The sequence below is a fragment of the Engystomops pustulosus genome, chromosome 6 (assembly GCF_040894005.1).
Source record: "Engystomops pustulosus chromosome 6, aEngPut4.maternal, whole genome shotgun sequence".
In the NCBI taxonomy this organism is placed as follows: Eukaryota; Metazoa; Chordata; class Amphibia; order Anura; family Leptodactylidae; genus Engystomops; species Engystomops pustulosus.
Window position 1 is genome coordinate 4,999,145 of NC_092416.1, and position 19,320 is coordinate 5,018,464.

Sequence of the window (19,320 nt, forward strand, 5' to 3'; positions counted from 1 at the left end):
ATACACAATCACATATACACATCATATACACACATACATACAGTACAATACACAATCACATATACACACCATATACACACATACATATAGTACAATACACAATCACATATACACATCATATACACACATACATACAGTACAATACACAATCACATATACACATCATATACACACATACATACAGTACAATACACAATCACATATACACGCCATATACACACACATACATACAGTACAATACACAATCACATATACACATCATATACACACATACATACAGTACAATACACAATCACATATACACATCATATACACACATACATACAGTACAATACACAATCACATATACACATCATATACACACATACATACAGTACAATACACAATCACATATACACATCATATACACACATACATACAGTACAATACACAATCACATATACACACATACATATAGTACAATACACAATCACATATACACATCATATACACACATACATACAGTACAATACACAATCACATATACACATCATATACACACATACATACAGTACAATACACAATCACATATACACATCATATACACACATACATACAGTACAATACACAATCACATATACACACCATATACACACATACATATAGTACAATACACAATCACATATACACATCATATACACACATACATACAGTACAATACACAATCACATATACACATCATATACACACATACATACAGTACAATACACAATCACATATACACGCCATATACACACACATACATACAGTACAATACACAATCACATATACACATCATATACACACATACATACAGTACAATACACAATCACATATACACATCATATACACACATACATACAGTACAATACACAATCACATATACACGCCATATACACACACATACATACAGTACAATACACAATCACATATACACATCATATACACACATACATACAGTACAATACACAATCACATATACACGCCATATACACACACATACATACAGTACAATACACAATCACATATACACGCCATATACACACACATACATACAGTACAATACACAATCACATATACACGCCATATACACACACATACATACAGTACAATACACAATCGCATATACACGCCATATACACGCACACGCACACGCATACAGTACAATACACAATCGCATATACACGCCATATACACGCACACGCATACAGTACAATACACAATCGCATATACACGCCATATACACGCACACGCATACAGTACAATACACAATCGCATATACACGCCATATACACGCACACGCATACAGTACAATACACAATCGCATATACACGCCATATACACGCACACGCATACAGTACAATACACAATCGCATATACACGCACACGCACACAGTACAATACACAATCGCATATACACGCACACAGTACAATACACAATCGCATATACACGCCATATACACGCACACGCACACAGTACAATACACAATCGCATATACACGCCATATACACGCACACGCATACAGTACAATACACAATCGCATATACACGCCATATACACGCACACGCCTACAGTACAATACACAATCGCATATACACGCCATATACACGCACACGCCTACAGTACAATACACAATCGCATATACACGCCATATACACGCACACGCCTACAGTACAATACACAATCGCATATACACGCCATATACACGCACACACAGACAGTACAATACACAATCGCATATACACGCCATATACACGCACACACAGACAGTACAATACACAATCGCATATACACGCCATATACACGCACACACAGACAGTACAATACACAATCGCATATACACGCCATATACACGCACACACAGACAGTACAATACACAATCGCATATACACGCCATATACACGCACACACAGACAGTACAATACACAATCGCATATACACGCCATATACACGCACACACAGACAGTACAATACACAATCGCATATACACGCCATATACACGCACACACAGACAGTACAATACACAATCGCATATACACGCCATATACACGCACACACAGACAGTACAATACACAATCGCATATACACGCCATATACACGCACACACAGACAGTACAATACACAATCGCATATACACGCCATATACACGCACACACAGACAGTACAATACACAATCGCATATACACGCCATATACACGCACACACAGACAGTACAATACACAATCGCATATACACGCCATATACACGCACACACAGACAGTACAATACACAATCGCATATACACGCCATATACACGCACACACAGACAGTACAATACACAATCGCATATACACGCCATATACACGCACACACAGACAGTACAATACACAATCGCATATACACGCCATATACACGCACACACAGACAGTACAATACACAATCGCATATACACGCCATATACACGCACACACAGACAGTACAATACACAATCGCATATACACGCCATATACACGCACACACAGACAGTACAATACACAATCGCATATACACGCCATATACACGCACACACAGACAGTACAATACACAATCGCATATACACGCCATATACACGCACACACAGACAGTACAATACACAATCGCATATACACGCCATATACACGCACACACAGACAGTACAATACACAATCGCATATACACGCCATATACACGCACACACAGACAGTACAATACACAATCGCATATACACGCCATATACACGCACACACAGACAGTACAATACACAATCGCATATACACGCCATATACACGCACACACAGACAGTACAATACACAATCGCATATACACGCCATATACACGCACACACAGACAGTACAATACACAATCGCATATACACGCCATATACACGCACACACAGACAGTACAATACACAATCGCATATACACGCCATATACACGCACACACAGACAGTACAATACACAATCGCATATACACGCCATATACACGCACACACAGACAGTACAATACACAATCGCATATACACGCCATATACACGCACACACAGACAGTACAATACACAATCGCATATACACGCCATATACACGCACACACAGACAGTACAATACACAATCGCATATACACGCCATATACACGCACACACAGACAGTACAATACACAATCGCATATACACGCCATATACACGCACACACAGACAGTACAATACACAATCGCATATACACGCCATATACACGCACACACAGACAGTACAATACACAATCGCATATACACGCCATATACACGCACACACAGACAGTACAATACACAATCGCATATACACGCCATATACACGCACACACAGACAGTACAATACACAATCGCATATACACGCCATATACACGCACACACAGACAGTACAATACACAATCGCATATACACGCCATATACACGCACACACAGACAGTACAATACACAATCGCATATACACGCCATATACACGCACACACAGACAGTACAATACACAATCGCATATACGCGCACACACAGATATGTAGCATATAATTGCCAAAGAATGTAGCAATTGGGTGAATAAAGTGCCCACATTTCTTTTTTACATTGGTGCGCTGCTTGTTTTGGCAATTGTACTGAAAAGTGGAGAGTGAAACCACTTAGAATAGCAAACACCCGTTCTACATAGACCATAGACAGAGGGGTGCAGCTAAGAACATACAGCATATATATATATATACACAAGTACAGTATTTATACACCATACACACAACATATTTACACACATATATAAACATCACATATACACACATACAGCAAACACATCACATATATACACATCACTTGTATACACATCACATATACACACATACAGCAAATACACACATATATACACATCACATATATACACATCACATATACACACATACAGCAAACACATCACATATATACACATCACATATACACACATACAGCAAATACATCACATATATACACATCACATATATACACATCACATATACAGCACATACACATCACATATACACACATATATACACATCACATATGCACACATCACATATGCACACATCACATATGCACACATCACATATATACACATCACATATATACACATCACTTATATATACATCACATATACACACATCACATATATACACATCACACATATATACACATCACACATATATACACATCACATATATACACACATCACATATATACACATCACATATACACACATACAGAAAATACACACATATACACATCACTTATACACACATACAGCAAATACACATCACATATAAACACATACATACACATCACATATAAAGCTTATATACATCACATATACACACATACAGCATATTGAGACACATACAGCAAATACACACATATACACATCACATATACAGAACATACACATCACATATACACACATACATACACATCACATATATACACATCACATATGCACACATCACATATGCACACATCACATATGCACACATCACATATATACACATCACATATATACACATCATTTATATATACATCACATATATACACATCACACATATATACACATCACACATATATACACATCACACATATATACACATCACATATATATACACATCACATATACACATCACACATATATACACATCACACATATATACACATTACATATACACATCACACATATATACACATACAGCATTTTCACATCACATCTATACACTCATATACTGGATGTGTATATATAATGTATAAAATATCGGTCTTCTTGTCCCATGGGGGTCAGAGGTCACAGATGTAACCTCATCCAGTCTGTAGCTGCTGCCCACATGGGGGAAGTAGAGATGAGACCCGTGTCCTGCCGTCCCCTCCCCCTGCTGGTGGAAGTTTGCAGTGTTATACACATATTATTCTGTGCACATCCTCTGCTCTTTAGTGTGGCAGGTCGGGTGCCGGGCCCCCTGACACTGCGGGCCCCATAGCAGCTGCTCTCCCTCTCGCCTTCTTTTATACTCCGCTCAACTTTTTCTTTCCTTCTCTCTGCTCGTTCTCAAGGAATGTAACCTAGTGGCGCTCACTGCAAAGCCCAAACCTCGCACCTCCAAATCAAAAGTGAGTACCCCCCCCAAAGGAACGTGTGTGATGTATATTATATAGCGACCTCCTGACCCCCTCCTCACAAATCATTCATCATCACAACATGTCCATCTATGAGACAATCTGTACTTCACTCTATGGTATAATCTGTGAGAGACTCTATAGTATAATGTATGGTATAATCTATGGTATAATCTGTGATACACTCTATAGTATAATCTGTGATACACTCTATAGTATAATGTATGGTATAATGTATGGTATAATCTGTGATACACTCTATAGTATAATCTATGGTATAATCTGTGATACACTCTATAGTATAATCTATGGTATAATCTGTGAGAGACTCTATAGTATAATGTATGGTATAATCTATGGTATAATCTATGGTATAATCTGTGATACACTCTATAGTATAATCTATGGTATAATCTGTGATACACTCTATAGTATAATCTATGGTATAATCTGTGAGAGACTCTATAGTATAATGTATGGTATAATCTATGGTATAATCTATGGTATAATCTATGGTATAATCTGTGAGAGACTCTATAGTATAATGTATGGTATAATCTATGGTATAATCTGTGATACACTCTATAGTATAATCTATGGTATAATCTGTGATACACTCTATAGTATAATCTATGGTATAATCTGTGAGAGACTCTATAGTATAATGTATGGTATAATCTATGGTATAATCTATGGTAAAATCTGTGAGAGACTCTATAGCAGTGATGGCGAACCTTTTGGTGACAGAGTGCCCATACTACAACAAAAATACACTTATTTACTGTGGAGTGCCAACATGGCATTTTAAGCAGTAACTTATTGCTCCCTGCTCTTCTAATCTTTCAATCATATCGGCCGCCTGAGGACACCAATACAATAGAAAAAGGAAAGGCAAATTCAGACTGTCTTTGTAGTTTCTCTCCAGTGTGTCTCTGTAGAGGAAGAATAGTGGGTCCAGCAGGAGGACATCCAAAGATATTGCAGTTCTGTCAAAACCTTCTCACTTTTCATACAGTTCCAAACAACTTTAAAACAGCCCTGAGAGCAGCATCTTTTGCCTGGAACTGCAGGAAGATTTGTTGAACTCTGTCCTGGGGCAATGGTCTGAGTGCCCACATAAATGGCTCTAAGTGCCACCTTTGGCACCCGTGCCATAGGTTCGCCACCACTGCTCTATAGTATAATCTATGGTATAATCTATGGTATAATCTGTGATATAATCTATGGTATAATCTGTGATTGTAGTTGATCATAGGATTACAGTGACTGCGCTCTGCTGCCCCCTTCTGGTAAATGTTGGAATTTCCCTCCGATATTCTGACTTTCTGTGATTACTCCAATCCTCCTGTATTTGGGATTCAGACAAATCCTTGAGAATTTTTGCCAATCATTTTGCTTTCCAGATCACAGCGCCCCCTGTATAGATCCGATCACCCTGATAATTCATCTGCTGTGTAGAGGAAAGGATTCGTGTTTTATCATTCTAGACAATGCCTTTAGGTAATTTTCCACAAAATCTCCCCCCCCCTTACTACAATGTTCCTCCCCCGTCCACTAGGGGCTCCAGAGGACGGCCAGCCTTCCCAGGAGAAGAGGAAACGCCACATTTGTGCGACAGTCTGACCGCCCAGTGTCACTGCACGGAAACAGTAAGTTCTCACCATTAGTAAGATCTCTGCTTGCTGTCAGTGAAGTGGAATCACATCCGTAGGATCCTATATTTGCTGTGTGACACTTGTCCCCCGTGGTCTTGCAGCTTGTCTGGAGGGCGCCGGCCTGGCTCTGCATCTCGCTGTGTCCTCCAGTAGTTCTGGCGGGAAGATCGCATTAGCCATCAGCCCAAATCTTCAATTCACAAGGAACCGCAATCTTCAGGGTGACGACAGAAGGTCGTGCGGAGGGAGGCTGCAGAGCGTCGCACCCAGGCTGCCTCTAACATACAGGTAGGTGTCTCACCTGTCCTCACCTTCATCATCTGCCTTATTGTATCTGCAATGACATCTCCCTCCTCTATAGACCATTACCGAAGATCGCAGAGATGGAGCGCCAGCTGCTGGAGGCCATGGCAGAGAAAGAGCGCCTCCTGAAGGCCAGGGTGAGTAGTGATATACAGCATAACTAACCAAGCTCCAGGACCCGAATCCCCCAATATTATAGTGTTCTCAGACTCTCAATATATAGGGGTCAGCATGGGCGCACTGACCCCTCTGTGACTACACCCCCCATACACAGCGAGCTGCTATGTCCTGTGTGTCCTGACACCTTTCTACCATAGCCAGCAGTGGTCAGGGGTCAGCATGGGCGCTCTGACCTCTCTGTGACTACATCCCCCATACACAGCGAGCTGCCATGTCCTGTGTCCTGACACCTTTCTATCATAGCCAGCAGTGGTCAGGGGTCAGCATGGGCGCTCTGACCCCTCTGTGACTACACCCCCCATACACAGCGAGCTGCCATGTCCTGTGTGTCCTGACACCTTTCTATCATAGCCAGCAGTGGTCAGGGGTCAGCATGGGCGCTCTGACCCCTCTGTGACTACACCCCCCATACACAGCGAGCTGCCATGTCCTGTGTGTCCTGACACCTTCCTATCATAGCCAGCAGTGGTCAGGGGTCAGCATGGGTGCTCTGACCCCTCTGTGACTACACCCCCCATACACAGCGAGCTGCCATGTCCTGAGTGTCCTGACACCTTCCTATCATAGCCAGCAGTGGTCAGGGGTCAGCATGGGCGCTCTGACCCCTCTGTGACTACACCCCCCATACACAGTGAGCTGCCATGTCCTGTGTGTCCTGACACCTTTCTATCATAGCCAGCAGTGGTCAGGGGTCAGCATGGGTGCTCTGACCCCTCTGTGACTACACCCCCCATACACAGCGAGCTGCCATGTCCTGTGTGTCCTGACACCTTTCTATCATAGCCAGCAGTGGTCAGGGGTCTGCATGGGCGCTCTGACCCCTCTGTGACTACACCCCCCATACACAGCGAGCTGCCATGTCCTGTGTGTCCTGACACCTTTCTATCATAGCCAGCAGTGGTCAGGGGTCAGCATGGGTGCTCTGACCCCTCTGTGACTACACCCCCATACACAGCGAGCTGCCATGTCCTGTGTGTCCTGACACCTTTCTATCATAGCCAGCAGTGGTCAGGGGTCAGCATGGGCGCTCTGACCCCTCTGTGACTACACCCCCATACACAGCGAGCTGCCATGTCCTGTGTCCTGACACCTTTCTATCATAGCCAGCAGTGGTCAGGGGTCAGCATGGGCGCTCTGACCCCTCTGTGACTACACCCCCCATACACAGCGAGCTGCCATGTCCTGTGTCCTGACACCTTTCTATCATAGCCAGCAGTGGTCAGAGATCAGCATGGGTGCTCTGACCCCTCTGTGACTACACCCACCATACACAGCGAGCTGCCATGTCCTGTGTGTCCTGACACCCTTCTATTATAGCCAGCAGTGGTCAGGGGTCAGCATGGGCGCTCTGACCCCTCTGTGACTACACCCCCATACACAGCGAGCTGCCATGTCCTGTGTGTCCTGACACCTTTCTATCATAGCCAGCAGTGGTCAGGGGTCAGCATGGGTGCTCTGACCCCTCTGTGACTACACCCCCATACACAGCGAGCTGCCATGTCCTGTGTGTCCTGACACCTTTCTATCATAGCCAGCAGTGGTCAGGGGTCAGCATGGGCGCTCTGACCCCTCTGTGACTACACCCCCATACACAGCGAGCTGCCATATCCTGTGTGTCCTGACACCTTTCTATCATAGCCAGCAGTGGTCAGGGGTCAGCATGGGTGCTCTGACCCCTCTGTGACTACACCCCCATACACAGCGAGCTGCCATGTCCTGTGTGTCCTGACACCTTTCTATCATAGCCAGCAGTGGTCAGGGGTCAGCATGGGCGCTCTGACCCCTCTGTGACTACACCCCCCATACACAGCGAGCTGCCATGTCCTGTGTGTCCTGACACCTTTCTATCATAGCCGTCAGGGGTCAGCATGGGCGCTCTGACCCCTCTGTGACTACACCCCCCATACACAGCGAGCTGCCATGTCCTGTGTCCTGATACCTTTCTATCATAGCCAGCAGTGGTCAGGGGTCAGCATGGGAGCTCTGACCCCTCTGTGACTACACCCCCCATACACAGCGAGCTGCCATGTCCTGTGTGTCCTGACACCTTTCTATCATAGCCAGCAGTGGTCAGGGGTCAGCATGGGCGCTCTGACCCCTCTGTGACTACACCCCCATACACAGCGAGCTGCCATGTCCTGTGTGTCCTGACACCTTTCTATCATAGCCAGCAGTGGTCAGGGGTCAGCATGGGCGCTCTGACCTCTCTGTGACTACACCCCCCATACACAGCGAGCTGCCATGTCCTGTGTGTCCTGACACCTTTCTATCATAGCCAGCAGTGGTCAGGGGTCAGCATGGGTGCTCTGACCCCTCTGTGACTACACCCCCCATACACAGCGAGCTGCCATGTCCTGTGTCCTGATACCTTTCTATCATAGCCAGCAGTGGTCAGGGGTCAGCATGGGAGCTCTGACCCCTCTGTGACTACACCCCCCATACACAGCGAGCTGCCATGTCCTGTGTGTCCTGACACCTTTCTATCATAGCCAGCAGTGGTCAGGGGTCAGCATGGGCGCTCTGACCCCTCTGTGACTACACCCCCATACACAGCGAGCTGCCATGTCCTGTGTGTCCTGACACCTTTCTATCATAGCCAGCAGTGGTCAGGGGTCAGCATGGGCGCTCTGACCTCTCTGTGACTACATCCCCCATACACAGCGAGCTGCCATGTCCTGTGTATCCTGACACCTTTCTATCATAGCCAGCAGTGGTTAGGGGTCAGCATGGGCGCTCTGACCCCTCTGTGACTACACCCCCCATACACAGCGAGCTGCCATGTCCTGTGTGTCCTGACACCTTTCTATCATAGCCAGCAGTGGTCAGGGGTCAGCATGGGTGCTCTGACCTCTCTGTGACTACACCCCCCATACACAGCGAGCTGCCATGTCCTGTGTGTCCTGACACCTTTCTATCATAGCCAGCAGGGGTCAGGGGTCAGCATGGGCGCTCTGACCCCTCTGTGACTACACCCCCCATACACAGCGAGCTGCCATGTCCTGTGTCCTGATACCTTTCTATCATAGCCAGCAGTGGTCAGGGGTCAGCATGGGCGCTCTGACCTCTCTGTGACTACACCCCCCATACACAGCGAGCTGCCATGTCCTGTGTGTCCTGACACCTTTCTATCATAGCCAGCAGTGGTCAGGGGTCAGCATGGGTGCTCTGACCCCTCTGTGACTACACCCCCCATACACAGCGAGCTGCCATGTCCTGTGTGTCCTGACACCTTTCTATCATAGCCAGCAGTGGTCAGGGGTCAGCATGGGCGCTCTGACCTCTCTGTGACTACACCCCCCATACACAGCGAGCTGCCATGTCCTGTGTGTCCTGACACCTCTCTATCATAGCCAGCAGTGGTCAGGGGTCAGCATTGGCGCTCTGACCCCTCTGTGACTACCCCCCCATACACAGCGAGCTGCCATGTCCTGTGTCCTGACACCTTTCTATCATAGCCAGCAGTGGTCAGGGGTCAGCATGGGTGCTCTGACCCCTCTGTGACTACACCCCCCATACACAGCGAGCTGCCATGTCCTGTGTGTCCTGACACCTTTCTATCATAGCCAGCAGTGGTCAGGGGTCAGCATGGGCGCTCTGACCTCTCTGTGACTACACCCCCCATACACAGCGAGCTGCCATGTCCTGTGTGTCCTGACACCTCTCTATCATAGCCAGCAGTGGTCAGGGGTCAGCATTGGCGCTCTGACCCCTCTGTGACTACACCCCCCATACACAGCGAGCTGCCATGTCCTGTGTGTCCTGACACCTTTCTATCATAGCCAGCAGTGGTCAGGGGTCAGCATGGGCGCTCTGGCCCCTCTGTGACTACACCCCCCATACACAGCGAGCTGCCATATCCTGTGTGTCCTGACCCCTTTCTATCATAGCCAGCAGTGGTCAGGGGTCAGCATGGGCGCTCTGACCCCTCTGTGACTACACCCCCATACACAGCGAGCTGCCATGTCCTGTGTGTCCTGACACCTTTCTATCATAGCCAGCAGTGGTCAGGGGTCAGCATGGGCGCTCTGACCCCTCTGTGACTACACCCCCCATACACAGCGAGCTGCCATGTCCTGTGTGTCCTGACACCTTTCTATCATAGCCAGCAGTGGTCAGGGGTCAGCATGGGTGCTCTGACCCCTCTGTGACTACACCCCCCATACACAGCGAGCTGCCATGTCCTGTGTGTCCTGACACCTTTCTATCATAGCCAGCACTGGTCAGGGGTAAGCATGGGCGCTCTGACCCCTCTGTGACTACACCCCCATACACAGTGAGCTGCCATGTCCTGTGTGTCCTGACACCTTTCTATCATAGCCAGCAGTGGTCAGGGGTCAGCATGGGTGCTCTGACCCCTCTGTGACTACACCCCCATACACAGAGAGCTGCCATGTCCTGTGTCCTGACACCTTTCTATCATAGCCAGCAGTGGTCAGGGGTCAGCATGGGTGCTCTGACCCCTCTGTGACTACACCCCCCATACACAGCGAGCTGCCATGTCCTGTGTGTCCTGACACCTTTCTATCATAGCCAGCAGTGGTCAGGGGTCAGCATGGGTGCTCTGACCCCTCTGTGACTACACCCCCATACACAGCGAGCTGCCATGTTCTGTGTCCTGACACCTTTCTATCATAGCCAGCAGTGGTCAGGGGTCAGCATGGGCGCTCTGACCCCTCTGTGACTACACCCCCATACACAGCGAGCTGCCATGTCCTGTGTGTCCTGACACCTTTCTATCATAGCCAGCAGTGGTCAGGGGTCAGCATGGGCGCTCTGACCTCTCTGTGACTACACCCCCCATACACAGCAAGCTGCCATGTCCTGTGTGTCCTGACACCTCTCTATCATAGCCAGCAGTGGTCAGGGGTCAGCATTGGCGCTCTGACCCCTCTGTGACTACACCCCCCATACACAGCGAGCTGCCATGTCCTGTGTGTCCTGACACCTTTCTATCATAGCCAGCAGTGGTCAGGGGTCAGCATGGGCGCTCTGGCCCCTCTGTGACTACACCCCCCATACACAGCGAGCTGCCATATCCTGTGTGTCCTGACCCCTTTCTATCATAGCCAGCAGTGGTCAGGGGTCAGCATGGGCGCTCTGACCCCTCTGTGACTACACCCCCATACACAGCGAGCTGCCATGTCCTGTGTGTCCTGACACCTTTCTATCATAGCCAGCAGTGGTCAGGGGTCAGCATGGGCGCTCTGACCCCTCTGTGACTACACCCCCCATACACAGCGAGCTGCCATGTCCTGTGTGTCCTGACACCTTTCTATCATAGCCAGCAGTGGTCAGGGGTCAGCATGGGTGCTCTGACCCCTCTGTGACTACACCCCCCATACACAGCGAGCTGCCATGTCCTGTGTGTCCTGACACCTTTCTATCATAGCCAGCAGTGGTCAGGGGTCAGCATGGGTGCTCTGACCCCTCTGTGACTACACCCCCATACACAGCGAGCTGCCATGTTCTGTGTCCTGACACCTTTCTATCATAGCCAGCAGTGGTCAGGGGTCAGCATGGGCGCTCTGACCCCTCTGTGACTACACCCCCATACACAGCGAGCTGCCATGTCCTGTGTGTCCTGACACCTTTCTATCATAGCCAGCAGTGGTCAGGGGTCAGCATGGGCGCTCTGACCCCTCTGTGACTACACCCCCCATACACAGCGAGCTGCCATATCCTGTGTGTCCTGACACCTTTCTCATAGCCAGCAGTGGTCAGGGGTCAGCATGGGCGCTCTGACCCCTCTGTGACTACACCCTCCATACACAGCGAGCTGCCATGTCCTGTGTGTCCTGACACCTTTCTATCATAGCCAGCAGTGGTCAGGGGTCAGCATGGGCGCTCTGACCCCTCTGTGACTACACCCTCCATACACAGCGAGCTGCCATGTCCTGTGTGTCCTGACACCTTTCTATCATAGCCAGCAGTGGTCAGGGGTCAGCATGGGTGCTCTGACCTCTCTGTGACTACACCCCCCATACACAGCGAGCTGCCATGTCCTGTGTGTCCTGACACCTTTCTATCATAGCCAGCAGGGGTCAGGGGTCAGCATGGGCGCTCTGACCCCTCTGTGACTACACCCCCCATACACAGCGAGCTGCCATGTCCTGTGTCCTGATACCTTTCTATCATAGCCAGCAGTGGTCAGGGGTCAGCATGGGAGCTCTGACCCCTCTGTGACTACACCCCCCATACACAGCGAGCTGCCATGTCCTGTGTGTCCTGACACCTTTCTATCATAGCCAGCAGTGGTCAGGGGTCAGCATGGGTGCTCTGACCCCTCTGTGACTACACCCCCCATACACAGCGAGCTGCCATGTCCTGTGTGTCCTGACACCTTTCTATCATAGCCAGCAGTGGTCAGGGGTCAGCATGGGCGCTCTGACCTCTCTGTGACTACACCCCCCATACACAGCGAGCTGCCATGTCCTGTGTGTCCTGACACCTCTCTATCATAGCCAGCAGTGGTCAGGGGTCAGCATTGGCGCTCTGACCCCTCTGTGACTACCCCCCCATACACAGCGAGCTGCCATGTCCTGTGTCCTGACACCTTTCTATCATAGCCAGCAGTGGTCAGGGGTCAGCATGGGTGCTCTGACCCCTCTGTGACTACACCCCCCATACACAGCGAGCTGCCATGTCCTGTGTGTCCTGACACCTTTCTATCATAGCCAGCAGTGGTCAGGGGTCAGCATGGGTGCTCTGACCCCTCTGTGACTACACCCCCCATACACAGCGAGCTGCCATGTCCTGTGTGTCCTGACACCTTTCTATCATAGCCAGCAGTGGTCAGGGGTCAGCATGGGCGCTCTGACCCCTCTGTGACTACACCCCCCATACACAGCGAGCTGCCATGTCCTGTGTGTCCTGACACCTTTCTATCATAGCCAGCAGTGGTCAGGGGTCAGCATGGGTGCTCTGACCCCTCTGTGACTACACCCCCCATACACAGCGAGCTGCCATGTCCTGTGTGTCCTGACACCTTTCTATCATAGCCAGCAGTGGTCAGGGGTCAGCATGGGCGCTCTGACCCCTCTGTGACTACACCCCCATACACAGCGAGCTGCCATGTCCTGTGTGTCCTGACACCTTTCTATCATAGCCAGCAGTGGTCAGGGGTCAGCATGGGTGCTCTGACCCCTCTGTGACTACACCCCCCATACACAGCGAGCTGCCATGTCCTGTGTGTCCTGACACCTTTCTATCATAGCCAGCAGTGGTCAGGGGTCAGCATGGGCGCTCTGACCCCTCTGTGACTACACCCACCATACACAGCGAGCTGCCATGTCCTGTGTGTCCTGATACCTTTCTATCATAGCCAGCAGTGGTCAGGGGTCAGCATGGGCGCTCTGACCTCTCTGTGACTACATCCCCCATACACATCGAGCTGCCATGTCCTGTGTGTCCTGACACCTTTCTATCATAGCCAGCAGTGGTCAGGGGTCAGCATGGGTGCTCTGACCTCTCTGTGACTACACCCCCCATACACAGCGAGCTGCCATGTCCTGTGTGTCCTGACACCTTTCTATCATAGCCAGCAGGGGTCAGGGGTCAGCATGGGCGCTCTGACCCCTCTGTGACTACACCCCCCATACACAGCGAGCTGCCATGTCCTGTGTGTCCTGATACCTTTCTATCATAGCCAGCAGTGGTCAGGGGTCAGCATGGGAGCTCTGACCCCTCTGTGACTACACCCCCCATACACAGCGAGCTGCCATGTCCTGTGTGTCCTGACACCTTTCTATCATAGCCAGCAGTGGTCAGGGGTCAGCATGGGTGCTCTGACCCCTCTGTGACTACACCCCCCATACACAGCGAGCTGCCATGTCCTGTGTGTCCTGACACCTTTCTATCATAGCCAGCAGTGGTCAGGGGTCAGCATGGGCGCTCTGACCTCTCTGTGACTACACCCCCCATACACAGCGAGCTGCCATGTCCTGTGTGTCCTGACACCTTTCTATCATAGCCAGCAGTGGTCAGGGGTCAGCATGGGTGCTCTGACCCCTCTGTGACTACACCCCCCATACACAGCGAGCTGCCATGTCCTGTGTGTCCTGACACCTTTCTATCATAGCCAGCAGTGGTCAGGGGTCAGCATGGGCGCTCTGACCCCTCTGTGACTACACCCCCATACACAGCGAGCTGCCATGTCCTGTGTGTCCTGACACCTTTCTATCATAGCCAGCAGTGGTCAGGGGTCAGCATGGGCGCTCTGACCCCTCTGTGACTACACCCCCCATACACAGCGAGCTGCCATGTCCTGTGTGTCCTGACACCTTTCTATCATAGCCAGCAGTGGTCAGGGGTCAGCATGGGTGCTCTGACCCCTCTGTGACTACACCCCCCATACACAGCGAGCTGCCATGTCCTGTGTGTCCTGACACCTTTCTATCATAGCCAGCAGTGGTCAGGGGTCAGCATGGGCGCTCTGACCCCTCTGTGACTACACCCACCATACACAGCGAGCTGCCATGTCCTGTGTGTCCTGATACCTTTCTATCATAGCCAGCAGTGGTCAGGGGTCAGCATGGGCGCTCTGACCTCTCTGTGACTACATCCCCCATACACATCGAGCTGCCATGTCCTGTGTGTCCTGACACATTTCTATCATAGCCAGCAGTGGTCAGGGGTCAGCATGGGCGCTCTGACCTCTCTGTGACTACACCCCCCATACACAGCGAGCTGCCATGTCCTGTGTGTCCTGACACCTCTCTATCATAGCCAGCAGTGGTCAGGGGTCAGCATTGGCGCTCTGACCCCTCTGTGACTACCCCCCCATACACAGCGAGCTGCCATGTCCTGTGTCCTGACACCTTTCTATCATAGCCAGCAGTGGTCAGGGGTCAGCATGGGTGCTCTGACCCCTCTGTGACTACACCCCCCATACACAGCGAGCTGCCATGTCCTGTGTGTCCTGACACCTTTCTATCATAGCCAGCAGTGGTCAGGGGTCAGCATTGGCGCTCTGACCCCTCTGTGACTACACCCCCCATACACAGCGAGCTGCCATGTCCTGTGTGTCCTGAAACCTTTCTATCATAGCCAGCAGTGGTCAGGGGTCAGCATGGGCGCTCTGACCTCTCTGTGACTACATCCCCCATACACATCGAGCTGCCATGTCCTGTGTGTCCTGACACATTTCTATCATAGCCAGCAGTGGTCAGGGGTCAGCATGGGCGCTCTGACCTCTCTGTGACTACACCCCCCATACACAGTGAGCTGCCATGTCCTGTGTGTCCTGACACCTTTCTATCATAGCCAGCAGTGGTCAGGGGTCAGCATGGGCGCTCTGACCCCTCAGTGACCACACCCCCCATACACAGCGAGCTGCCATGTCCTGTGTGTCCTGACACCTTTCTATCATAGCCAGCAGTGGTCAGGGGTCAGCATGGGCGCTCTGACCCCTCTGTGACTACACCCCCCATACACAGCGAGCTGCCATGTCCTGTGTCCTGACACCTTTCTATCATAGCCAGCAGTGGTCAGGGGTCAGCATGGGTGCTCTGACCCCTCTGTGACTACACCCCCCATACACAGCGAGCTGCCATGTCCTGTGTGTCCTGACACCTTTCTATCATAGCCAGCAGTGGTCAGGGGTCAGCATGGGCACTCTGACCCCTCTGTGACTACACCCCCCATACACAGCGAGCTGCCATGTCCTGTGTGTCCTGACACCTTTCTATCATAGCCAGCAGTGGTCAGGGGTCAGCATGGGTGCTCTGACCTCTCTGTGACTACATCCCCCATACACAGTGAGCTGCCATGTCCTGTGTGTCCTGACACCTTTCTATCATAGCCAGCAGTGGTCAGGGGTCAGCATGGGCGCTCTGACCCCTCAGTGACCACACCCCCCATACACAGCGAGCTGCCATGTCCTGTGTGTCCTGACACCTTTCTATCATAGCCAGCAGTGGTCAGGGGTCAGCATGGGCGCTCTGACCCCTCTGTGACTACACCCCCATACACAGCGAGCTGCCATGTCCTGTGTGTCCTGACACCTTTCTATCATAGCCAGCAGTGGTCAGGGGTCAGCATGGGTGCTCTGACCCCTCTGTGACTACACCCCCCATACACATCGAGCTACCATGTCCTGTGTCCTGACACCTTTCTATCATAGCCAGCAGTGGTCAGGGGTCAGCATGGGCGCTCTGACCCCTCTGTGACTACACCCCCATACACAGCGAGCTGCCATGTCCTGTGTGTCCTGACACCTTTCTATCATAGCCAGCAGTGGTCAGGGGTCAGCATGGGTGCTCTGACCCCTCTGTGACTACACCCCCCATACACAGCGAGCTGCCATGTCCTGTGTGTCCTGACACCTCTCTATCATAGCCAGCAGTGGTCAGGGGTCAGCATGGGCGCTCTGACCCCTCTGTGACTACACCCCCCATACACAGCGAGCTGCCATGTCCTGTGTGTCCTGACACCTTTCTATCATAGCCAGCAGTGGTCAGGGGTCAGCATGGCCGCTCTGACCCCTCTGTGACTACACCCCCCATACACAGGGAGCTGCCATGTCCTGTGTGTCCTGACACCTTTCTATCATAGCCAGCAGTGGTCAGGGGTCAGCATGGGCGCTCTGACCCCTCTGTGACTACACCCCCCATACACAGCGAGCTGCCATGTCCTGTGTCCTGACACCTTTCTATCATAGCCAGCAGTGGTCAGGGGTCAGCATGGGCACTCTGACCCCTCTGTGACTACACCCCCCATACACAGCGAGCTGCCATGTCCTGTGTGTCCTGACACCTTTCTATCATAGCCAGCAGTGGTCAGGGGTCAGCATGGGTGCTCTGACCTCTCTGTGACTACACCCCCCATACACAGCGAGCTGCCATGTCCTGTGTCCTGACACCTTTCTATCATAGCCAGCAGTGGTCAGGGGTCAGCATGGGCGCTCTGACCCCTCTGTGACTACTCCCCTCCATACACAGCGAGCTGCCATGTCCTGTGTGTCCTGACACCTTTCTATCATAACCAGCAGTGGTCAGGGATCAGCATGGGCGCTCTGACCCCTCTGTGACTACACCCCCCATACACAGCGAGCTGCCATGTCTTGTGTGTCCTGACACCTTTCTATCATAGCCAGCAGTGGTCAGGGGTCAGCACGGGAGCTCTGACCTCTGTGACTACACCCCCCATACACAGCGAGCTGCCATGTCCTGTGTCCTGACACCTTTCTATCATAGCCAGCAGTGGTCAGGGGTCAGCATGGGCGCTCTGACCCCTCTGTGACTACACCCCCCCATACACAGCGAGCTGTCATGTCCTGTGTGTCCTGACACCTTTCTATCATAGCCAGCAGTGGTCAGGGGTCAGCATGGGTGCTCTTACCCCTCTGTGACTACACCCCCCATACACAGCGAGCTGCCATGTCCTGTCTCCTGACACCTCTCTATCATAGCCAGCAGTGGTCAGGGGTCAGCATGGGTGCTCTGACCCCTCTGTGACTACACCCCCCCATACACAGCGAGCTGCCATGTCCTGTGTGTCCTGACACCTTTCTATCATAGCCAGCAGTGGTCAGGGGTCAGCATGGGCGCTCTGACCCCTCTGTGACTACACCCCCCATACACAGGGAGCTGCCATGTCCTGTGTGTCCTGACACCCTTCTATCATAGCCAGCAGTGGTCAGGGGTCAGCATGGGCGCTCTGACCCCTCTGTGACTACACCCCCCCATACACAGCGAGCTGCCATGTCCTGTGTGTCCTGACACCTTTCTATCATAGCCAGCAGTGGTCAGGGGTCAGCATGGGTGCTCTGACCCCTCTGTGACTACACCCCCCATACACAGCGAGCTGCCATGTCCTGTGTGTCCTGACACCTATCTATCATAGCCAGCAGTGGTCAGGGGTCAGCATGGCCGCTCTGACCCCTCTGTGACTACACCCCCCATACACGGCGAGCTGCCATGTCCTGTGTCCTGACACCTTTCTATCATAGCCAGCAGTGGTCAGGGGTCAGCATGGGTGCTCTGACCCCTCTGTGACTACACCCCCATACACAGCGAGCTGCCATGT

At 50.6% G+C, this 19,320-nt stretch overlaps 1 protein-coding gene across 5 annotated transcripts in view; it reads left to right on the forward strand.

Annotated features, from left to right (window-relative positions):
* The window catches only part of PHLDB3 (pleckstrin homology like domain family B member 3), a 60,010-nt gene that overhangs the window by 32,607 nt on the left and 8,083 nt on the right, over positions 1–19,320 (forward strand). For 4 of the 5 annotated variants that reach the window (XM_072113812.1, XM_072113813.1, XM_072113811.1 and 1 more), the window contains 4 exons: positions 5,096–5,152; positions 6,717–6,807; positions 6,915–7,101; positions 7,175–7,253. In XM_072113812.1, coding sequence (XP_071969913.1) covers positions 5,096–5,152; positions 6,717–6,807; positions 6,915–7,101; positions 7,175–7,253 — 414 coding nt within the window. The remainder of the gene's footprint in view (positions 1–5,095; positions 5,153–6,716; positions 6,808–6,914; positions 7,102–7,174; positions 7,254–19,320) is intronic. The other variant, XM_072113814.1, reaches the window with a different exon arrangement.